The 25,431-nt window shown below is 40.1% G+C and overlaps 1 protein-coding gene across 1 annotated transcript; it reads right to left on the minus strand.

Moving 5' to 3' along the window:
• Nucleotides 1-1,093: 1,093 nt before the first annotated feature.
• Nucleotides 1,094-25,431, minus strand: LOC117509717. The gene is made up of 4 exons (XM_034169435.1): nt 25,073-25,431; nt 24,466-24,586; nt 12,399-12,558; nt 1,094-1,254 (listed from the first exon to the last, which is right to left on the minus strand). Exons 1-4 carry the CDS (start codon nt 25,429-25,431, stop codon nt 1,094-1,096), a joined length of 801 nt encoding a protein of 266 aa, XP_034025326.1.

The raw sequence follows: 25,431 nt of genomic DNA on the forward strand, positions 1-25,431 counted from the left end.
TAATACCATGTACTGCCTGTCTTTTGTGGTAGTTGTGGACGAGGCTCTCTGAGGGTAAAGCTGCCACTGAATGTTTTGGACTTTATTTACATCAATTATGAAGAAATACAAACAATATGGCACTCTATGGTAAATCTGCATGGACAGTTCTGGAAAACTGAGTGACTGTGCAAGAAGAAGAAGAAGAGTGAGGAAAAGTTGAAGAGTGAGGAAAGCCACAAAGAGACCCGGACAACCCAGAAGAAGTTATAGGCTTACGTGGCTGTGATTGGAGAAATTATGCACAGTGCAAGATTTGCATTTTTGTATTACCAGTTATCATCCCTGCTGGGACTGCCCCTCCCTGGGCCTGGTTCTGCTGGGGTTTCTTCCTGTTAGGGGGGAGTTTTTCCTTCCCACTGTCGCCAAGTGCTTGCTCACAGGGTGTCGTTTTGACCGGTGGGGTTTTTACGTAATTATATGGTATGGTTGCAGTGTGGAGCGCCTTGGGGCAACTGTTTGTTGTGATTTGGCGTTATATAAATAAAATTGATTGATTGATTGATCATATACCTATAAATGATATGCCAATATGATTGGATAAAACACTAAAGAATAAATAGCAATACACCCTTTTCATGGACGGGTAATATTTTTTATACCACCTGAGTAATCAGCCAATCAGGTGTCACATACAATTCTTTCCACCTCGCTTAGAAAACAGCGCTTGGAACTTGAGGTGGATGGATGATGAAAGAAGCAAAACACCTTTGCAATTTATGTCGATATTTTGATGAATTTCTTCATTTAAAGCAGCTTCATTAAACAAATGTACTAGAATGATTATCAGCACAACGGCGAGCTTACAGCTGAACTGTGCTGTTTCTTTATTTTCTCCCTTGTTTCAGAAGCCATAACTGGCAACTGTCTTCTAGTGTTAGTGGAGATTAGCCTGTAAGCTCGCCGTCGTGCTGATAATCATTCGAGTACATTTGTTTAATGAAGCTGCTGCAAATGAAGAAATCATCAAAAATTCATCAAAATATCGACGTAAATTGCAAAGGTGTTTTGCTTCTTTCATCATCCATCCACCTCAAGTTCCAAGCGATGTTTCCTAAGCGAGGCGGAAAGAATTATACGGCGGAAAGAACTGTACGTGACACCAGTCAGCATCACCGCATTTGCTCTCACTGCCTCTGATGCGCTTACTGAGTTTGTAGGCTTGGTAAGCGCCGCAGCTGCCACTCACACTGTCCCCCCGTCTGCTGTGTCGAGCTGCAAGCAGCAACAGGTCCAGAGTTTACGCTCGCTGTTTTGATATGCAGCCACAGAGCTCCGTGGCTATGACTTGGATTCTTTGCGGGTCCTGCATCCTTATTGTGTTCTGCATGCATTTATCATTTATAGGTATATGATAAAATCATTATCAAGTTGTTTTACCAATGAATATGGCTTTATACACCCTGAAGAAAACCATACACCCTGAAGAAAACCATACACCCTGAGGCCTCAGGGTGTATGGTTTTCTGAAGGGTGTATAAAGCCATATTCATTGGTAAACAACTTGATGACTGATATTATCCATCTTCATGATGAAGTGGTATAGAGGAGGATTTTCTCAAAAAGAAGACCTGAAACTTTAGCTACAAATTACCAGAAGATACATCTGAGATGCAAGCCTGGATTTGAACTGTATTGTTGAAAGAAAATCCTTCTGTGCTCTACTCCACTATGAAGCTAAGAGTAGTGATGCAAAATGCAAATCTTGCACTGTGCACAATTTCTCCAATCACAGCCACATAAGCCTATAACTTCTCCTGAGTTGTGTGGGTGTCTTAGTGGCTTTTCCTTGTAAATCACTGCAGAGGTGTTATCAGGTTGTGAAAACAGTGTTTTCAGTTTTTGAAGTGTTTTTCAGTAGCTTTTACATAATATATGATGGCCGTGTTAGATTTACACAGAAATGAAGCCCCCCCCCCCCCCCCCCCAAAAAAAACAGATTTGCAAGATTGTTAGTTTTTCAATCCTGTAATCTGGATCAGGAAAAAGGTCAGGATGGTCCCGTCTATACTTCTTTGATTCTGCTTGGATAGGACATCTTCGGATTATGGCACAATTGTAGAAATTATGGTAGTACTGTCCATTGATGTGATTTTTATTGCAGCTGCCATGACAACTCCGTAAATTTGTGGCACGTCCCTGGCAAGGCTACGTTTGACGGTTCCTGACTTGTCCTGCCTGCCAAAGATAAACAGGAGCCGTAGCGTTCAAGCAGCTCCTGACAATGACTGTTACTGTATCATTCCCTTGTTCCATTCCAGGGGTGTATGCAGTTAAGGTTAGAACATTAGAAATATTACTAGGACTGTTTTCTTCCTCCTGCGAAATATCGCGAAGATTCGTCCCATCCTGTGTATGGCTGATGCTGAGACCCTGATCCATGCATTTATCTCTTCTTGATTGGACTACTGCAATGTTCTAGTTTCTGGTTTACCGCAGTCAAGCATTAGGGGTCTCCAATTGGTTCAATTGACCACATTATACCCATTTTAGCATCCCTTCACTGGCTTCCTGTCCCAGTGAGATCAGATTTTAAGTTATGCTACTAACCTATAAAATTATTCATGGGCTGGCACCTCCCTACCTTAGCTGTAGGCCTGATATGATCATCAGCTGCAGAGCTTTTTGTTTTTATATATATATATATATATATATTAGAGATCAATCACTAATGATTAAATGCAGAGTGGTGCATACAGAGCAAAAAGAGAAAGAAACACTCAGTGCATCATGGGAACCCCCCAGCAGTCTAAGTCTATAGCAGCATAACTAAGGGATTGTTCAGGGTCACCTGATCCAGCCCTAACTATAAGCTTTAGCAAAAAGGAAAGTTTTAAGCCTAATCTTAAAAGTAGAGAGGGTGTCTGTCTCCCTGATCTGAATTGGCAGCTGGTTCCAGAGGAGAGGAGCCTGAAAGCTGAAGGCTCTGCCTCCCATTCTACTCTTAAAAACAATAGGAACTACAAGTAAGCCTGCAGTCTGAGAGTGAAGCGCTCTATTGGGGTGATATGGTACTAAGAAGTCCCTAAGATGGGACCTGATTATTCAAAACCTTATAAGTAAGAAGAATAATTTTAAATTCTATTCTAGAATTAACAGGAAGCCAATGAAGAGAGGCCAATATGGGTGAGATATGCTCTCTCCTTCTAGTCCCCGTTAGTACTCTAGCTGCAGCATTGTGAATTAACTGAAGGCTTTTCAGGGAACTTTTAGGACAACCTGATAATAATGAATTACAATAGTCCAGCCTAGAGGAAATAAATGCATGAATTAGTTTTTCAGCGTCACTCTGAGACAAGACCAAGAACTTCTCCTGAGTTGTGTGGGTGTCTTAGTGGCTTTTCCTTGTAAATCACTGCAGAGGTGTTACAGGTTGTGAAAACAGTGTTTTCAGTTTTTGAAGTGGTTTTCAGTAGCTTTTACATAATATATGATGGCCATGTTAGATTTACACAGAAATGAAGCTGTTTTCCACGCAGATGATTAAATAGTAACTTCTTTTTCTATTTTTTTTAAATGAATGATAAAAAAGTGTAAAACAATAATTTCTCTGTTTTTTAAGTTGCGTGTGTTTGTAATAAAATTATATATATATATATATATATATATATATATATATATATATATATATATATATATATATATATATATATATATATATATATAAACTAGGACTGCCTGTTTTTTCATCATTCACATACTTGATCCCTTACATGATGGCTGAAGAAAGATTGATGAGAAATGTGTATTATGACCCTTAAAATCCTGGAAGCTTCGGTGGTGTGGAACACTTACAGAAGGCTATCAAAGCCGAATCTGGGGTTAAACCCTCCAGGAAAGATGTGGAGTATTTCTTGTCCGGGGAAGATGCTTACACTTTACATAAACCCGCAAGGATGAATTTTATCAGAAATAGGGTGATTGTTACAGCCCCTATGAAACAATTCCAGGTTGATCTCTGTGATATGCAGGCTTTATCGGGTCATAACGACGACTATAATTATCTCTTAACAGTCATAGACATATTTTCAAAAAAAGCATATGCCAGGCTTCTCAAAGCGAAAACAGGTCATGAGGTCTCAAATGCTTTCGCCACTGTTTTACAAGAAAGCGGAGTCCCACAGAAGTTGCAAACTGATGCTGGGAAAGAATTTTTCAACAAGGTTTTTTTCAGCCCTCATGAAAAAAAAACAGCATAAAACATTTTTCAACTGCGATCTGAAGGCCTCAGTCGTTGAATGCTTTAATCGGACACTAAAAACCAAGATGTGGAGGTTTTTCACTGCAAACAATACACATCGTTACATCGACGTGCTGCAGGATCACCGATTATCACCGAAACCACCGATTATTAGCACTTGACACTCAAATCTGGCATCAGAATTTTGGCTCTCTGTTGGGACTGTTTACACAGAGACTGCTACCTGCTGCTTTGGACTTGAATTAACAGTCTTTTTCAACACTTTTTTACCTTTTTACTTTTTTTTTTTTTTTACTTTTTTACTGTGCTCCAACGCCTAAGGAAGACCTCTAACGGTCGAAACATCGCGACGGAGCACTTTTATCAGCTAACTTTCATCAGCGTTGGCAAGCTAACTAGCTTGCTAAAGCTTTCGTTTTAATTTTTTTTTTATTTTTTTTATTTTTTTTTTAGCACTGTTGTCGTGCGTTATCTGTGCTGCTCCACAGCGTGTTTAGTCGATTTTTATTTTATTTTAGCACCGTTGTCGTGCGTTCGCTGTTGCCGTGCGTTGCCTGTGCTGCTTCATGGCCTGTTTGGTGCCTTGATTGGGGCACTCCTTCTGCTGAATCACCTTTAAATTATTTACACATTATTCACTTTGTGTGTTTTTAGGAATCCGCTAGGTTGCATAGCTACTAGCTCTTAGCCGATTTAGCATGGCGGCTTCTCCTGTCTCTCCCGTACTTTTCTGCTCTGGGTGTGAAATGTTTAGTTATTCCTCGGCCTCCTTTAGCAGTAACGGTACTTGTAATAAGTGCAGCTTATTCGTAGCTTTGGAGGCCAGGCTGGGCGAATTGGAGACTCGGCTCCGCACCGTGGAAAATTCTACAGCTAGCCAGGCCCCTGTAGTCGGTGCGGACCAAGGTAGCTTAGCCGCCGTTAGTTCCCCCCTGGCAGATCCCGGGCAGTCGGGAAAGCAGGCTGACTGGGTGACTGTGAGGAGGAAGCGTAGCCCTAAACAGAAGCCCCGTGTACACCGTCAACCCGTTCACATCTCTAACCGTTTTTCCCCACTCGACGATACACTCGCCGAGGATCAAACTCTGGTTATTGGCGACTCTGTTTTGAGAAATGTGAAGTTAGCGACACCAGCAACCATTGTCAATTGTCTTCCGGGGGCCAGAGCAGGCGACATCGAAGGACATTTGAAATTGCTGGCTAAGGCTAAGCGTAAATTTGGTAAGATTGTAATTCACGTCGGCAGTAATGACACTCGGTTACGCCAATCGGAGGTCACTAAAATTAACATTAAATCGGTGTGTAACTTTGCAAAAACAATGTCGGACTCTGTTGTTTTCTCTGGGCCCCTCCCCAATCAGACCGGGAGTGACATGTTTAGCCGCATGTTCTCCTTGAATTGCTGGCTGTCTGAGTGGTGTCCAAAAAATGAGGTGGGCTTCATTGATAATTGGCAAAGCTTCTGGGGAAAACCTGGTCTTGTTAGGAGAGACGGCATCCATCCCACTTTAGATGGAGCAGCTCTCATTTCTAGAAATCTGGCCAATTTTCTTGGATCCTCCAAACTGTGACTGTCCAGCGTTGGGACCAGGAGGCAGAGTTGTAGTCTTACACACCTCTCTGCAGCTTCTCTCCCCCTGCCATCCCCTCATTACCCCATCCCCGTAGAGACGGTGCCTGCTCCCAGACCACCAATAACCAGCAAAAATGTATTTAAGCATAAAAATTCAAAAAGAAAAAATAATATAGCACCTTCAATTGCACCACAGACTAAAACAGTTAAATGTGGTCTATTAAACATTAGGTCTCTCTCTTCTAAGTCCCTGTTGGTAAATGATATAATAATTGATCAACGTATTGATTTATTCTGCCTAACAGAAACCTGGTTACAGCAGGATGAATATGTTAGTTTAAATGAGTCAACACCCCCGAGTCACACTAACTGTCAGAATGCTCGTAGCACGGGCCGGGGCGGAGGATTAGCAGCAATCTTCCATTCCAGCTTATTAATTAATCAAAACCTAGACAGAGCTTTAATTCATTTGAAAGCTTGTCTCTTAGTCTTGTCCATCCAAATTGGAAGTCCCAAAAACCAGTTTTATTTGTTATTATCTATCGTCCACCTGGTCGTTACTGTGAGTTTCTCTGTGAATTTTCAGACCTTTTGTCTGACTTAGTGCTTAGCTCAGATAAGATAATTATAGTGGGCGATTTTAACATCCACACAGATGCTGAGAATGACAGCCTCAACACTGCATTTAATCTATTATTAGACTCTATCGGCTTTGCTCAAAAAGTAAATGAGTCCACCCACCACTTTAATCATATCTTAGATCTTGTTCTGACTTATGGTATGGAAATAGAAGACTTAACAGTATTCCCTGAAAACTCCCTTCTGTCTGATCATTTTTTAATAACATTTACATTTACCCTGATGGACTACCCTGCAGTGGGGAATAAGTTTCATTACACTAGAAGTCTTTCAGAAAGCGCTGTAACTATGTTTAAGGATATGATTCCTTCTTTATGTTCTCTAATGTCATATACCAACACAGAGCAGAGTAGCTACCTAAACTCTGTAAGGGAGTTAGAGTATCTCGTCAATAGTTTTACATCCTCTTTGAAGACAACTTTGGATGCTGTAGCTCCTCTGAAAAAGAGAGCTTTAAATCAGAAGTGTCTGACTCCGTGGTATAACTCACAAACTCGTAGCTTAAAGCAGATAACCCGTAAGTTGGAGAGGAAATGGAGTCTCACTAATTTAGAAGATCTTCACTTAGCCTGGAAAAAGAGTTTGTTGCTCTATAAAAAAGCCCTCCGTAAAGCTAGGACATCTTTCTACTCATCACTAATTGAAGAAAATCAATCAATCAATCAATCAACTTTTTTCTTGTATAGCGCCAAATCACAACAAACAGCTGCCCCAAGGCGCTCATAAGAATAAAGAAATAAGAATAACCTCAGGTTTCTTTTCAGCACTGTAGCCAGGCTGACGAAGAGTCAGAGCTCTATTGAGCTGAGTATTCCATTAACTTTAACTAGTAATGACTTCATGACTTTCTTTGCTAATAAAATTTTGACTATTAGAGAAAAAATTACTCATAACCATCCCAAAGATGTATCGTTATCTTTGGCTGCTTTCAGTGATGCCGGTATTTGGTTAGACTCTTTCTCTCCGATTGTTCTGTCTGAGTTATTTTCATTAGCTACTTCATCCAAACCATCAACATGTTTATTAGACCCCATTCCTGCCAGGCTGCTCAAGGAAGTCCTACCATTATTTAATGCTTCAATCTTAAATATGATCAATCTATCTTTGTTAGTTGGTTATGTACCACAGGCCTTTAAGGTGGCAGTAATTAAACCACTACTTAAAAAGCCATCACTTGACCCAGCTATCTTAGCTAATTATAGGCCAATCTCCAACCTTCCTTTTCTCTCAAAGATTCTTGAGAGGGTAGTTGTAAAACAGCTAACTGATCACCTGCAGAGGAATGGTCTATTTGAAGAGTTTCAGTCAGGTTTTAGAATTCATCATAGTACAGAAACAGCATTAGTGAAGGTTACAAATGATCTTCTTATGGCTTCGGACAGTGGACTTATCTCTGTGCTTGTTCTGTTGGACCTCAGTGCTGCTTTTGATACTGTTGACCATAAAATTTTATTACAGAGATTAGAGCATGTCATAGGTATTAAAGGCATTGCGCTGCGGTGGTTTGAATCATATTTGTCTAATAGATTACAGTTTGTTCATGTAAATGGGGAATCTTCTTCACAGACTAAAGTTAATTATGGAGTTCCACAAGGTTCTGTGCTAGGACCAATTTTATTCACTTTATACATGCTTCCCTTAGGCAGTATTATTAGACGGTATTGCTTAAATTTTCATTGTTACGCAGATGATACCCAGCTTTATCTATCCATGAAGCCAGAGGATACACACCAATTAGCTAAACTGCAGGATTGTCTTACAGACATAAAGACATGGATGACCTCTAATTTCCTGCTTTTAAACTCAGATAAAACTGAAGTTATTGTACTTGGCCCCACAAATCTTAGAAGCATGGTGTCTAACCAGATCGTTACTCTGGATGGCATTTCCCTGATCTCTAGTAATACTGTGAGAAATCTTGGAGTCATTTTTGATCAGAATATGTCATTCAAAGCGCATATTAAACAAATATGTAGGACTGCCTTTTTGCATTTACGCAATATCTCTAAAATCAGAAAGGTCTTGTCTCAGAGTGATGCTGAAAAACTAATTCATGCATTTATTTCCTCTAGGCTGGACTATTGTAATTCATTATTATCAGGTTGTCATAAAAGTTCCCTAAAAAGCCTTCAGTTGGTTCAGAATGCTGCAGCTAGAGTACTGACGGGGACTAGCAGGAGAGAGCATATCTCACCCGTGTTGGCCTCTCTTCATTGGCTTCCTGTTAATTCTAGAATAGAATTTAAAATTCTTCTTCTTACTTATAAGGTTTTGAATAATCAGGTCCCATCTTATCTTAGGGACCTCGTAGTACCATATTACCCCATTAGAGCGCTTCGCTCTCAGACTGCGGGCTTACTTGTAGTTCCTAGGGTTTGTAAGAGTAGAATGGGAGGCAGAGCCTTCAGCTTTCAGGCTCCTCTCCTGTGGAACCAGCTCCCAATTCAGATCAGGGAGACAGATACCCTCTCTACTTTTAAGATTAGGCTTAAAACTTTCCTTTTCGCTAAGGCTTATAGTTAGGGCTGGATCGGGTGACCCTGGACCATCCCTTGGTTATGCTGCTTTAGACATAGATTGTGGGGGGGTTCCCATGATGCACTGTTTCTTTCTCTTTTTGCTCCGTATGCATCACTCTGCATTTAATCATTAGTGATCGATCTCTGCTCCCCTCCACAGCATGTCTTTTTCCTGGTTTTTTCCCTCAGCCCCAACCAGTCTCAGCAGAAGACTGCCCCTCCCTGAGCCTGGTTCTGCTGGAGGTTTCTTCCTGTTAAAAGGGAGTTTTTCCTTCCCACTGTGGCCAAGTGCTTGCTCATAGGGGGTCGTTTTGACCGTTGGGGTTTTTCATAATTATTGTATGGCCTTGCCTTACAATATGGAGCGCCTTGGGGCAACTGTTTGTTGTGATTTGGCGCTATATAAGAAAAAAGTTGATTGATTGATTGATCTGCTTAAAGCCTATAATGCATCTTATCATAAAAGCATTATGATGAGTCCGAATGAGGTTAATGCTCAAAATGTCGATCAAGTGTTTCAAAATTTGTGTGGGACTTTTTCGCTATGCACAAGGCCTATGAAGTTTAAATATAAAATTGTAAAAAAAAAAAAAAAAAGAACAAATTTGTATTTGTCAGTTGGAAGAACGGGCCTGAGAAAATTAACTCCTGGGTTCCTGCAGACCAACTGACGGCCATATAAATGTGACAACATCTATCTTCAACCGGCATATGAAAAATGGATCGCGACCTGAGACAAGCATTTTATGTGACTCTGCCTTCAAATGCCAGCCTAAAAGTATTCCTGGATAACACGATTTCATGCTACCAGGTGGACTTGGCTCGACAACTAGATAAAGAGGGAGAGTGGGTTGTGGCACTGACGGAGATTTCTTATCCTCACACTTGGTTAAATATTCAGGAAAAGCATTGCTCTGCGTTTCAGGTGAAAAAAATGACAGGTCCTCTATCCAAGAACAAAATTTCCGTTCAATCGACTTCTTTTGATGCTGGATATTATGACACCTTTGACCTTATAGACAGCCTGATAAGTGGTTCAGATGCGCGCCTGGGGCAATGACCTCCCCGCGTTTCCGTGATATAAAAGGCGGGTTATATAATTTTTTCTGTTTCACAGACATTGTTCAGGCTCAGACGGTGGGTGACAGTTTTGCTCCTCTGCTCCACTGTTTCAAGATACAAGGGAAGTTTGGAGAAATTATCACGCAAAGATTCAACCCTGCTTATTATATTCCAGTTTCTAAAAGACATATTGAAAAGATAAGCATTGACATGCATACAGATCAAGATAAGACCATTAAATTCACATACGGGAAAGTGCAACCTGATGTTTATAGATTCGTTCCTTATTATGAAAATCAGGTCAGTCACAGTTTTTTCGGCGCCCCCGTTACGTACAGGAAAGGTTTGGGAAACATATTTTCAAAATTATTCAAGTTTGTCACACCTTTATTTAAACAAGGATATGCGCTTACCAAACCTCACCTGAAAAACACTGACAAAAATATTGTGTCCGATGTGGTGAGCCATGTGGTTGAAAGGGTATCCCATCCTCAGGAAGGATCGGGGATCATGGTACTCGCGTGACACCCCAGGAAACGCCCTCCCGGGAAAGGCATAGGCAGGGGTAAAAAACGGAAGGGTCTCGCACAAACATGAGACAGTCTGACGGAATGCCAAGAAGAGAAGACCGTCTTGTGATACTTTTTCTTAAGGATGAGCCTGTTATGATATAATTCACCCGAGTGCGCCATGAGCGAGCTAGACCTGCGAGCTAGACCATCGACACAACCCTTAATAGAGGACAGTCAGTATGTGGAAGTAACTCTGATATCGGCGCTGACTGACAGCGGGCCGATTGAATTTTTTATCCCCGGAGACGGAGAAAGATACCTGGATTTAAATAACACGCTGATTCATCTCCTGGTGAAAATTACAAATGCTGACGGAAGTAATCTGGCTGCTGACGCCAGCGTGGGGCTAATAGATTACCCCCTGAACATAATTTTTTCACAGATCGATGTCACTCTGGGTGACAGGTTAATTTTGCAGTCCAGTGCCACACATCCTTACAGGGCTATGATTGAAACATTACTAAACTACTCAGCTGAATCACTCAATTCTCAGTTCACAGCAGGCTTTTTTTTCAAGACACAGCAGGCGAGCTGGATTCAACCATGACAGCTGATGATGGGCCCAACACAGGTCTGGTGAGCAGAGTGCACCTCACCGCTCGGTCGAGAGAAATCCACCTGCTTGGTCCATTACACACAGACATCTTTTTCTGAGAGAGGTCGTTGTTAAATAATGTTGACCTTAGAGTTACGCTGATTCGCGCAGGTGATGCTTTCAGCCTGATGTGTGCTGATAACAGCACTTTTAACTTAAACATCCTGGGAGCGTCTGTTTTGGTTAAAAAAGTCTCAGTCTCCCCAGCAGTTCTTCTCAGCCTCAATGCGGCGTTATTGAAAAGGAACGCCCTTTCTGTTATCACGGATTAATGTGAAAACCTATGTTATTCCTCACAATTCCAGAATTTGCAATCAGGAAAATGTGTTTCTGGGGGTCATACCAGACAACAAACGGCAAGTGTTGGTCAATTTTTACTGAATCATGAACACCCTCGAGTTGGAGGCCGTGATGAGGCGTTTAGCAGAAAACATTTTCAGAGGAGTGTTGGCCTGTGATGAGTTAGATCGCATCAAAGCGAAACCGCCTGCTTTTTTCATAGTAAATACCCACCCGAGGCATTTACCGAGTGAAAACTGGCTGGCGATTACTGTTGAAAAAGATGGTGGAGCTACGTTTTTTGATTCCTTTGGATTTAGCCCGGACTTCAACCTGTACCCCAAAGGTATCCTACAGTATCTGGACAATCAACCAATTACAAAGATTTTCTATCATAACAGACAGCTACAACATGAAATGTCAGATGTTTGCGGGCAACACTGTGTCTTTTATTTATCTGAAAGAGCCTGCGGCTGTCCTACAAAGATGTACTGTCTTTATACACCCACAACACTGTTAAGAACGATGATATGGTTTTTGAATTTGTGAAGGAATATCAGCAATGTACCAGAACAGGTTGTAAGAGCTCGTGTAACCAGTGTTCATGTTGTTTTCATGCGTTTAAAACCTGTTACCATTTACACTGAATGAAATCACTGAAGACTGTTATTTTTGTAAAGAATTTTATTTCTTTTATTCTTTTATTTATTCTTTTATTCTTTGCGGGCTGCAGGGTTTGAAATGCAGGTCACAGGAATATTATATTCATTCAAAACAGTAAGAAAACGGCCCCAGCCTGTAGGAGGGTTTGACTTTTTGAAGGAAGAGCTGAGATATTTCATGAGATCGATTGTATGGGAACCCTTAACAGCCCGCTCGTTATAAATAAATTCACCTGATGCGGTCCAAGTAGCATTACCTGTTGAAACCTTCCTCATAATATACTCTGCATTCATACGGTCTCTCGAGGGCAGGTTCTCTATCACCTCCCTCACGGTACCCGTGAACTCCTTCCCTTTTGGTGTAATAACGGGGTCCTTTTCAGAGGGTGTAACACGTGCCCGCTTTTCATTCTCCCCCTGCATGATAAGCATTAAATAATGCTGCAGGAGAGCCTTGTATTTTTTAATTTTCTCATACGGACTCTGTCCATCTTCAGCAATAACTGCCCTCATTTTAAAATCCAGATCATTTTCAGCAGACTGTCTGATGTCTGCACCACCAGGATTCAACAGTTGTGTATTTGAGGTCATCTGATCAAGTTGCTGGGGTGTTACCAGAAACATCTTCTGACTCGATTTTGACATCATTTATCCTCGTATGAGTTGAGTAATAATCAGCAGTGCAGCAGCCAGAAGTGGCAACAAGAATCAACTAGTCTGTATAAGACTCCTGCATTTACTCTTTAACCTGGTCATTGTAGCCACCAAAAGCCGTAAAGTTTTTCTCCTCCTTTTCAGGGTGCTGAATTGTCTCCTGTTCAGGATGATATTACCCTTTAAAATATTCAGAGCAATCTCAGATAAGGCACGCAGAAGATCGGGAGCTCCCGTTCTCAAAATGTCTTGACGCTGATGCAGGCTGGCTTTGATTAGAGTTTTAAGAATGTCGGCGTTCCTTTTTAAAAGTGAGCTCATGGTCTCCTGCTGGATTTTGCAATATAAACAGCCAACCACTGATTTTATAACAACCCTGTTCTCAGTCTAAACCGATCTGAGCAGTTTTGTGTACAAACCAGGAATAAATATCCTTATGGTTCACTGGTTGCGTCTTCTAAGCTGTCCAAAAAATATTGTTTTTTGGAGGGGAACATTTGCTGAGATAAAATATTCATCTGCAGCTTATCACGTGGGTTTTTAAAGAGCACCATATAGCTTGTGTTGAGACTGATTGTTCTGCTGTATTTCCCCTGATGAAACACATTCTGAGTTATTAAAATTATTGACACATTCCTATTGTGTCTGTACTTTGTAAATACTCTCACAACTCCGGGGTCATCAGCTGCCTGAAAAATGAGATCGCCCAATATTATCAGGTGAGACGGACCAGAAGGAAAAAGGCTTTCGTCTTCAAAAGAATCAGGCAGACCTTGCACAAACTGAATGTTTTTGTTCTTCGCCCTCAGTTCAGAGTACATTGGTTGGAATGAGGTGTAAATCCATACAATATTTTCCGGCACATCTTTCATTACATGATCATAGTTCTCCAATAATGATTTAACAAAAACAGTTTTTCCTGATCCACTTGGTCCTATTACGAGGCATGAGAAAGGTGTCTGCAATCTCGAGTCAAACAGGATAGGCTCTCCAAAATCAGACATGCTTTTCAACATCCAAAGGTTTCAGGCAGACCGTCAGGCAAAAGACATCGTTTGTCATACACGACTCAGAAGGTTTTCTGGAATGACGCGTTTGTCAGCTTGAAGCTGTTTTTATGACGTTTCATACTCTTGGTAGGATCTTTTACATAACCCTCAATCAAGTCTTTGACGCTGTCAAAGTTTATTTATAACAGCTAGCATGAGTTTGTGTGATCCCTTTCACGTGCATAACAGTTTTTCCACTCAAGGTTTTATACGCATAACTTTTTTATACGCATAATTTCATGATTTGTCTTTTTGCAGGGTTGAGGAAAATTTTCCCCGGGTCCAATCGGATTTTTTGATTGATCCAGTCATCCTTCTTTCTACCTGTTCTCAGAGTCTTTATCAGATTCTGGTGGATATCCAGACGCCTCCTGTTTATGTTTTAAAAATGTGCTTATGTACCCCACAAATATAGTATCGCTTTTAGTTTCGAAATGCCAGACCTCGTTAATCTCTGCCACAATGTAACCTTACCCAAAGCTTTGTGAAATTCAGGGACTGGCCACATCCTGTTCAAAGCTCTATTCTGATCACTGTGTGTGCATGATTCATCTTGGTTGTTGAGATCAGCACACAGGCGACAAAGAGGAAAGACTAGCTTTCCCTGAGGCATCCGGTAAGGAAGAATGGGGAAATGTAACCCGCACGGCGGGTACACGCTAGCTTTGATGAGACCAAAATATGAATGAGGGTCTTGGAAATCCCTGACAATGATTTTCGGATGTCCTGTGGGGTATGTGAAATTTATGTTAACCTAAGGGTACAACGATGTCACATCAACATAATGAATCTGTTCACCCTGACCTGAGGTGTACCGCAGATGCGCAGGGGCTGTCCGTCCCCCGTAAAAAGCGTCTCTTGGTTCGAGGGGTTTTGGGGCTTGGTACTGTTGGAGAAATTGTCGGACTGTCTGATCATTTTTTTCATGTTATTCCATTCGTGCTCCCAGATAATGGTAAGACTGACACCCTCCATTGCCCGCAAAGCTGCTAATTTCATCTGAAACACCGCGTACAGATGACCAAATGTGGTGTTCAGAAGAGGAATTTTTTTCATGGGCCAGAAAACAGGTTGGACAACTGTGATAAAAGCAACCAAGGAATTCCCAGACATTTTTTACCCCGTTAACCACCGCATAACCATCAACGGTATACGCCCACAGCTTTTTCTCACCTTGGTTCAGTGCGTGAGCGATTGTAATATTTCGGTTCTCCATTTCCCATTCTTGACATTGAATCGAACTGTCTGAAACTCTTTTATGCTGTTGGCGGTAATTGTCGGCTGACGGTAAGGCCAATGTATTAGGTGGAAGAAAGTTCGTTTTAAAAATTTTCATACAGGCTGAGGCAATTGTAGTGCAGCTGAAAGGGTCCACTGATTCGGGTGAAGGAGGGTTTAAACCATTTAGCGCTTCTGTTAAAGGGGTCCAATGTATACTGTTTTAGAATTTGGCCTGATTAATACGGTGCGGGAGTGTTCTCTCTGGTGACTCATGTCAGGGATCTCCAAGCTGACATGTATCATTTAAAGCATTATTTATTTCTGAAATTAAGGCAGTGTGATAAGGATTCACTCCTGATTCGGGTGACCTATCTTGACTGTCCTCTGACATATTGAAAAACAATAAAAAATCAGTATACCTCTGTATGTGAGTTAATACCAGTTCAGCTGTGATGAATGTACTAAACGAGGTCAACTAATTGAATGATGCAGGTCTGGATCTGGAGGTTGTTGGGGCGCCGGTCAACAGGTCTCCTCCTTCTCCGGGAGCTGCTCGACGTCTCCTGGCTGAAATCTACAGATTTTACGTGTTATGAATAAATTATCGCTTAATTACATGTCATGTCTACAGAACGCTTTTGCAAATACTCACCAAAGAACGCAGGTAGGGATCTATCCTCGTGCGTCAACGGCTGCCTGCACCCCCCTGAAGGTTCGACTGAAGGAGAGGTCTGCACTGGTTCTGTAACACAGACATGTATGTGAATTTTTATAAGTATAGAGTATGCAACCTTATACAGACTTAATCAATAAATATTATTGCTTATCGGCTCTGTTAAGCTGTTCAGGAACGTCGTTCGGAGTTGCTAAATCAGTACCGAAAAGTAAAATAATTATTAGGTATGATACAAAATAAAAATAATTATTACACTAGTTCACTTTTCATTAGACGAAAGTCTTTTATGAACGGAGGGGAATTTACCGAGCACCTCTTCTTCAGGCTTGAATTCTAAAAGTGAAGACAGAGAAAAAAGAGAGAGAGAGAGAGAGAGAGAGAATTATATGCGCCCCTCAAACGCTAAAACTAAATACATACACAAATAAATAAATAAATAAATAAATAAATAAATACATAAATAATCTGAGATAATTACCTCCCCGGTTGGCACACGTCCGAAACAGGTTTGTAATGTCCGCGTAGATTTCTCTAAAACACAAAGCAGATATACGATTTATTTACACAACTTGCTTTTCAATAATCTGTAATAACATCACAAATAAATAAATTATCTGAGATAATTACCTCTCCCGGCTGGCGCACGTCCGAAACAGGTTTATCATATAAATTTCTTTAAACACAGAGCAGACATACGACTTTTATTTACACAACTCACTTTTAAATAATCTGTAATATCATCACAAATAAAATAAATAAATAAATAATCTGAGATAATTACCTCTCCCGGCTGGCGCACGTCCGAAACAGGTTTGTAATGTCTGCGTGGATTTCTCTAAACACGTAGCATACATACTGAATTTATTTACACAACTCACTTTTAAATAATCTGTAATATCATCACAAATAAAATAAATAAATAAATAATCTGAGATAATTACCTCTCCCGGCTGGCGCACGTCCGAAACAGGTTTGTAATGTCTGCGTGGATTTCTCTAAACACGTAGCATACATACTGAATTTATTTACACAACTCACTTTTAAATAATCTATAATAACATATAAAATAATTATCAGGCTAGACAATATCTATCTATCTATCTATCTATCTATCTATCTATCTATCTATCTATCTATCTATCTATCTATCTATCTATCTATCTATCTATCTATCTATCTATCTATCTATCTATCTATCTATCTATCTATCTATCTATCTATATATATATTACACAGGTTGTAACAGTGATTATAAACAAATTTCTAACATATATAAATAATAATTAGGTAAGACAGATAATTATTAAACAGGCTTAAAAACAAATTTAAAACCAATTTACAAAATATATTCACTACATACTCTGCTCACGCTTCAAGCTTCAATTTCTAGTTGGACGAGGTGATTATTAACATTTTGCAAGTATAGATCCGCAAATATAACCAAACTTTGAAAATACCCCTTTTAACGCAGATGTGTGGAGATCTCTCAGAGTGACTGCCTCGACCCTGTTTTCTGGCTAAATGAAGATTATATATGGCTCTCACCCTCTTACAGGGAGCTAAAACGTTTATTCGCCCCAGACAGGTCAGAGCTGTAATCATCACACCCACAGATCAAACAGTGCTACACGGATCTAAACGTTCATTCCAGACGGTTTTTGAACTTATTCAAAGGTCACTTTATACAGAGAGCCCCCGTAACCGGTCCATGAAATCTGAAAATGTTTTTGTTCTCAGCACGGATTGTCTGAGAATCAATCAATCAGTTCAATCAATTTTTTTTATATAGCGCCAAATCACAACAAACAGTTGCCCCAAGGCGCTTTATATTGTAAGGCAAGGCCAGACAATAATTACGTAAAAACCCCAACGGTGAAAACGTCCCCCTGTGAGCAAGCACTTGGCGACAGTGGGAAGGAAAAACTCCCTTTTAACAGGAAGAAACCTCCAGCAGAACCAGGCTCAGGGAGGGGCAGTCTTCTGCTGGGACTGGTTGGGGCTGAGGGAGAGAACCAGGAAAAAGACATGCTGTGGAGGGGAGCAGAGATCAATCACTAATGATTAAATGCAGAGTGGTGCATACAGAGCAAAAAGAGAAAGAAACAGTGCATCATGGGAACCCCCCAGCAGTCTAAGTCTATAGCAGCATAACTAAGGGATGGTTCAGGGTCACCTGATCCAGCCCTAACTATAAGCTTTAGCAAAAAGGAAAGTTTTAAGCCTAATCTTAAAAGTAGAGAGGGTGTCTGTCTCCCTGATCTGAACTGGGAGCTGGTTCCACAGGAGAGGAGCCTGTGGAACCAGCTCCCATTCTACTCTTACAAACCCTAGGAACTACAAGTAAGCCTGCAGTCTGAGAGCGAAACGCTCTATTGGGGTGATATGGTACTATGAGGTCCCTAAGATAAGATGGGACCTGATTATTCAAAACCTTATAAGTAAGAAGAAGAATTTTAAATTCTATTCTAGAATTAACAGGAAGCCAATGAAGAGAAGCCAATATGGGTGAGATATGCTCTCTCCTTCTAGTCCCTGTTAGTACTCTAGCTGCAGCATTTTGAATTAACTGAAGGCTTTTCAGGGAACTTTTAGGACAACCTGATAATAATGAATTACAATAGTCCAGCCTAGAGGAAATAAATGCATGAATTAGTTTTTCAGCATCACTCTGAGACAAGACCTTTCTGATTTTAGAGATATTGCGTAAAAGCAAAAAAGCAGTCCTACATATTTGTTTAATATGCGCTTTGAATGACATATCCTGATCAAAAATGACTCCAAGATTTCTCACAGTATTACTAGAGGTCAGGGTAATGCCATCCAGAGTAAGGATCTGGTTAGACACCATGTTTCTAAGATTTGTGGGGCCAAGTACAATAGCTTCAGTTTTATCTGAGTTTAAAAGCAGGAAATTAGAGGTCATCCATGTCTTTATGTCTGTAAGACAATCCTGCAGTTTAGCTAATTGGTGTGTGTCCTCTGGCTTCATGGATAGATAAAGCTGGGTATCATCTGCGTAACAATGAAAATTTAAGCAATGCCGTCTAATAATACTGCCTAAGGGAAGCATGTATAAAGTGAATAAAATTGGTCCTAGCACAGAACCTTGTGGAACTCCATAATTAACCTTAGTCTGTGAAGAAGATTCCCCATTTACATGAACAAATTGTAATCTATTAGATAAATATGATTCAAACCACCGCAGCGCAGTGCCTTTAATACCTATGGCATGCTCTAATCTCTGTAATAAAATTTTATGGTCAGCAGTATCAAAAGCAGCACTGAGGTCTAACAGAACAAGCACAGAGATGAGTCCACTGTCTGAGGCCATAAGAAGATCATTTGTAACCTTCACTAATGCTGTTTCTGTACTATGATGAATTCTAAAACCTGACTGAAACTCTTCAAATAGACCATTCCTCTGCAGATGATCAGTTAGCTGTTTTACAACTACCCTTTCAAGATTTTTGAGAGAAAAGGAAGGTTGGAGATTGGCCTATAATTAGCTAAGATAGCTGGGTCAAGTGATGGCTTTTTAAGTAATGGTTTAATTACTGCCACCTTAAAAGCCTGTGGTACATAGCCAACTAATAAAGATAGATTGATCATATTTAAGATCGAAGCATTAAATAATGGTAGGGCTTCCTTGAGCAGCCTGGTAGGAATGGGGTCTAATAGACATGTTGATGGTTTGGATGAAGTAACTAATGAAAATAACTCAGACAGAACAATCGGAGAGAAAGAGTCTAACCAAATACCGACATCACTGAAAGCAGCCAAAGATAACGATACGTCTTTGGGATGGTTATGAGTAATTTTTTCTCTAATAGTTAAAATTTTATTAGCAAAGAAAGTCATGAAGTCATTACTAGTTAAAGTTAAAGGAATACTCGGCTCAATAAAGCTCTGACTCTTTGTCAGCCTGGCTACAGTGCTGAAAAGAAACCTGGGGTTGTTCTTATTTTCTTCAATTAGTGATGAGTAGAAAGATGTCCTAGCTTTATGGAGGGCTTTTTTATAGAGCAACAGACTCTTTTTCCAGGCTAAGTGAAGATCTTCTAAATTAGTGAGACGCCATTTCCTCTCCAACTTACGGGTTATCTGCTTTAAGCTACGAGTTTGTGAGTTATACCACGGAGTCAGACACTTCTGATTTAAAGCTCTCTTTTTTAGAGGAGCTACAGCATCCAAAGTTGTCTTCAATGAGGATGTAAAACTATTGACGAGATACTCTATCTCACTTACAGAGTTTAGATAGCTACTCTGCACTGTGTTGGTATATGGCTTTAGAGAACATAAAGAAGGAATCATATCCTTAAACCTAGTTACAGTGCTTTCTGAAAGACTTCTAGTGTAATGAAACTTATTCCCCACTGCTGGGTAGTCCATCAGAGTAAATGTAAATGTTATTAAGAAATGATCAGACAGAAGGGAGTTTTCAGGGAATACTGTTAAGTCTTCAAATTCCATACCATAAGTCAGAACAAGATCTAAGATATGATTAAAGTGGTGGGTGGACTCATTTACATTTTGAGCAAAGCCAATTGAGTCTAATAATAGATTAAATGCAGTGTTGAGGCTGTCATTCTCAGCATCTGTGTGGATGTTAAAATCGCCCACTATAATTATCTTATCTGAGCTAAGCACTAAGTCAGACAAAAGGTCTGAAAATTCACAGAGAAACTCACAGTAACGACCAGGTGGACGATAGATAATAACAAATAAAACTGTTTTTTGGGACTTCCAATTTGGATGGACAAGACTAAGAGTCAAGCTTTCAAATGAATTAAAGCTCTGTCTGGGTTTTTGATTAATTAATAAGCTGGAATGGAAGATTGCTGCTAATCCTCCGCCTCGGCCCGTGCTACGAGCGTTCTGGCAGTTAGTGTGACTCGGGGGTGTTGACTCATTTAAACAAATATTCATCCTGCTGTAACCAGGTTTCTGTAAGGCAGAATAAATCAATATGTTGATCAATTATTATATCATTTACTAACAGGGACTTAGAAGAGAGAGACCTAATGTTTAATAGACCACATTTAACTGTTTTAGTCTGTGGTGCAGTTGAAGGTGGTATATTATTTTTTCTTTTTGAATTTTTATGCTTAAATACATTTTTGCTGGTTATTGAATCCACTAAAACATCCCCTCTCACATAAGCAGCGACCACTGTGGACATAACACTCCAGTCATATGTGCACAAAGTCACTTTCGGGGTGTGGGGCTCGATCAACAAACCGGAGGGTAACATGTAAAAACTCAGGGTTGCTTTATACGCTTCGAATAACTACCCTAGACAGGCTCCTGACTCAAAATTCACTACCCCAGCCAGGTGGTCGAGTGGTACAGGCGGTTTTACATGATTTATGTATAATTTTACCTTTTTAGGTGGTCCTACATCTTTAGAGACCATTGTAATATTTACCGGAGTTTGGCTATGCAACGCGAAGTTAAAACACATCGGGCCATTGCGGTTTGAAAAGCCAGATACTCCACCTCAACACCAGCTTTAAATGGAGACGCACACACACACACGTGTGCGCGTGCACACATCACCTGCAATGAGCGTTTCTGTCAGAACTGTTTTTAAAGGGTTAATTCCACAAATATACAAATTAAATAATTACATTTTATAAATCTTTATTTTATATATAATATTATAGTGTCAGAGACTCATGGAAGGGGTGAACCCCACTAGATACAAATTGGGCAGACATGCCCATACATGCTCAGACTAGCATTCAATGCAAATTAGGCTGATATCACACCTGTGTGTGAATTAATTATGGATGGGTGGAATGACACCTGTGTGTGAACTAATTATGGATGGGTGGGACTCAGGAGGCGGGTTCAGGCTGATTGGCTGTGATGTCATAGGGGTGGGATTATGGGAGGGGTTAGGGGTGTGCTCACGCTGGTTGGCTGTGAGATGTCATAGGGGCGGAATTAGGGCAGGGTTGGGGTGGGGCTTAGTGACATAGTTGATTCTGATTGGCTGTGACACGTCATGGGGGAGGATTAGCGGAGGGGTTAGGGGCAGGGCTTAGTGACGTAGTCAATTCTGATTGGCTATGATTTCATCCATCAAACTTTTGACAGGAGGTGGGGTATTATTCTCTCTTGTAATTATTGGATGACTTGTTTAATGGGGTAATCAAAGAAATAGTGTTTTCTAATTGTGAATTATCCGAATTATGTTAAATTAAAGAGTAATTAAAAACCTAATTATTGAATGATTTGTTTTTTATAGAATAATTAAAAAAATAATTGTGTCTTTATTGTAATCAAAGAAATAGTGTTTTCTAATTGTGTATTATCTGAATTATGTTAAAGAGTAATTAAAAACCTAATTATTGAATGATTTGTTTTTTATAGAATAATTAAAAAAATAATTGTGTCTTTATTGTAATCAAAGAAATAGTGTTTTCTAATTGTGTATTATCTGAATTATGTTAAAGAGTAATTAAAAACATAATTATTGAATGATTTGTTTTTTACAGAATAATTAAAAAATAAGTGTGTCTTTATTGTAATTTTTGGATGATTTGTTTAATGGAGTATTCAAAGAAATAGTGTTTTCTAATTGTGTATTATTTGAATTATGTTAAATTAAACAGTAATTAAAAACATAATTATTGAATGATTTGTTTTTATAGAATAATTAAAAAATAAACAGAATTCTTTAAAACAAAGTCTTTTGACGTAATTAAAGAAATTGTGTTTTATTATTTGTGAATTATCTTAAATTAAAGAGTAATTAAAAAACATAAGTATTGAATGATTTGTTTTATGGAATAATTAAATGGAATTATTTAAAACAACGTCTATTTAAATGCAGCAACGTGTGCTGCATTTTATCATCTGCATTTCATGTTAGTCAGTAAAGCCAACAGGAAGAAGCTGGTGTTTTGTCCCTCTGTTATTTAAATAAACACAATGAATTTATAATCTTGACAAAAATCACTTTCCAGACGGGAGCCATCCTCATTGACCATTTAATCCTTCCTGGTGTTCCGAGGAGAAGTCATTCCTATCGAGAAGCCAGCCTTCCGTGCAACTGCACATGCACACGCAGTTCTCTTGACCCAGATTCTCACCAATCCCCCGTTGGGGTTGACGTGTCTCTCTTTACCGCACAACTGTGCATTTCTTTCTGCAACAAACTCCCTGACCGAGCGGCTGAAGAAAACACCTGTAACGTTTTTGCATGTAAATACAACAGCAATAAGTGTCTTTTCAATTTAAAAAAGTTAAAATTTGCATGTGCACTCTGTATTTACAGCACAATATTGTCGGGACGCGCAACTCGACAGAACATTGACATGTGGAGTTGAGCTCTCTCACCAAAGGAAACTCACATAGGTTTTGTCTTTGCATGAAAATACAACAGTACCAAGTGTCCTTTCAATTTTTAAAAATTTTTCCCTTTAGCCCACAAAATGGCAAAGCAAAATACATCACAGAATAAATACATGATAAAATAACTAATAAATCAAAGCTGGAGCAGATGGTGGAAAAAGGAAAGAGGGAAAAATGGAATCAAAGCCCCGGTTAGGGCCAAATCCTGACATATAGAAGAAAAAGAAATGAACAAGGTAACCAACCTTCCATGAACTATATTCCCTGCCTCAGACACTGTGCCTCATTCATCTCCAACAGCCATGAATCTTCATAAGAACTAGATTTTGTCTGATTGAAAGAAGCATACAATCCTCTGTCAAGCAGCAGAAAATATTTATTTCATAATAGCACAGAGAAACTGAAAGTAAGTCAGAGACTCCATCATAATATATTCCTTCATTTCTAAGAATCTACAGGTCGAGGTTCAGCAGTTATTTTTGGCTTGTTGAAGTGCAGACAGAGGTTCATTTCTTCACTCCATCTTCCCCTCTCTGTCTGTTAACAATCAGGCTCAGTGGAATGACACGGCGAAGATACAGCTGTCCTCTCCTTGCAGACTTCCAACTCCCAGCGTGACATTTGTTGTTGGTCTTTACTCTTAATTATCACATTTTATGTGTTCTTTCTTTTATATTGATATTGTTGTTGAAACTGTGATATTTGTTAATCCAATGAGTTCACCTCCTTCTTGTGGAGGAGTGAAAAGCTGACAAAGTGAAAAAAAAGAACGGTGTTGTCCACTGAACACTAACATCTGCACTCATGAGGTTTTGGTGGTCAAACTCATAAGAACTTGAGGAGTGACATCGTTGGCTGGAGGGAACAAAGCAGCCTTTCCACAAGAACCTGGAGTTTATCAGGTCTGACAAATGGCTGAACGTCTGCCAGACATGACGAGTCTGTTGCTTTAACAAATTTAACTTCGCTCTGTGCAATTCTGTATGATAAACAGCAGGACAACTTGTAGATTTTGTGACGCACACTGTGTGATAACATGGAATGTGTGCAGTCAGTGACCCTGAGTTTGAAGGTTTTTGGTCCAGGACAGTTACCAAAGAGAAAATTGTGTGTCACTTTCAGTTCACTGTTATCGTATGCAAATATTTGTGCAAGATGGCAGGAAGTTTTGCAAAAAATCGCTACTTTACAGTATCAGGTCACAGTACAGTCAGAGTGAAACAGCACAGACAGAGAAATGATCATCAGTTAAGGACATTTTAACGGGATTTCTTCACTGCCTTTCAAAGTCAGTTCTTTACTGACATACAATAAATAAGTTGTTTGTTCATTTTTATGTTGTTGTCTTTATGTTTAAAGACTAACTTTGTTTTCTTGCTTGTTGCTGTGTCTGGGTTTGGCTCTCTGCAGACAACAGCAGAGGTAGAACATGAGGACGGGTCTGATGGTCTGGTCTTTGAGGCCGTAGATAAGAACGCTCAGACACCTGGGGAACAGGTAAACACACACATACAGAACACGTTTGAGCCGAGAAATTGTGACTTTGTCTCGGGTTTTGGACAGTGATATGATTGTGACTGAGTGCAGAGTGGAGCAGAGACTGAGGCCCAGCTGGACCAGATGAAGCAGCAGCGTGTTACGAGCCTTTCGGGCTGAAGCTTGGTCTACGGAGGCTGATCTGGCAGCGAGCACCACACTGATATAAGAGAAGCTGATCACCACAGCAACCAGCACAAAGAGGACGCACGTGTAGGCCAAGTTATATTGATAAGACAAAGGGCCGATCATCATGGCTGTGTCTGTACAAACTGTGGCCATCTGCAGATTGTCTTCAAGTGGAGACTCTAACAGTAAAAGAACTCTCATGCAGACATTTAGAAGACTGAAAGCCCACACCATGCAGATAGCTGCTGCTGTTTTTGTGATGGTGATGATCTGAGCGTGCCTCAGCGGGTAGCACACAGCTACATACCTCTCCAGAGACATCACCATCAGCGTGAGAGGAGAGATTTCATTTGACAGAGTGGTCAGCATGGTGAGAACTCCACACACAGGATACGTCAGTCTGAGTCCAGAAGCAGCCAGTGCGTAGAGTAACTGGCTCTGTGCGAGCAGTGCAGTGTCTGCTAACAGCACGTTATACAGAAGGATGTAACGAGGAGTCTCACGAAACACCGCTTTACTCCTCAGTGTGAATAACATCATCCCATTAATGAAGAGGAACAAACAGCATGGCAAGGAACAGAGCACGGTGAACAGAACATATTCCACCAGCAAGTCACCCTGAAGTCCAGCAAACACATTTATCTGAGACTGATTTGAATATGACAT

This window comes from Thalassophryne amazonica, chromosome 5 (genome assembly GCF_902500255.1).
Source record: "Thalassophryne amazonica chromosome 5, fThaAma1.1, whole genome shotgun sequence".
Lineage (NCBI taxonomy): Eukaryota > Metazoa > Chordata > Actinopteri > Batrachoidiformes > Batrachoididae > Thalassophryne > Thalassophryne amazonica.

Coding starts and splice junctions, on each gene's coding strand:
- LOC117509717 (XM_034169435.1), bottom strand. CDS start 25,431: ATGTCATATTCAAATCAGTCTCAGATAAATGTGTTTGCTGGACTTCAG. Junction 24,587..25,072: donor ATGGTGATGTCTCTGGAGAG/GTATGTAGCTGT, acceptor CCTGTTCCCCAG/GTGTCTGAGCGTTCTTATCT. Junction 1,255..12,398: donor TATGAGGAAGGTTTCAACAG/GTAATGCTACTT, acceptor TGCTGCTTGCAG/CTCGACACAGCAGACGGGGG.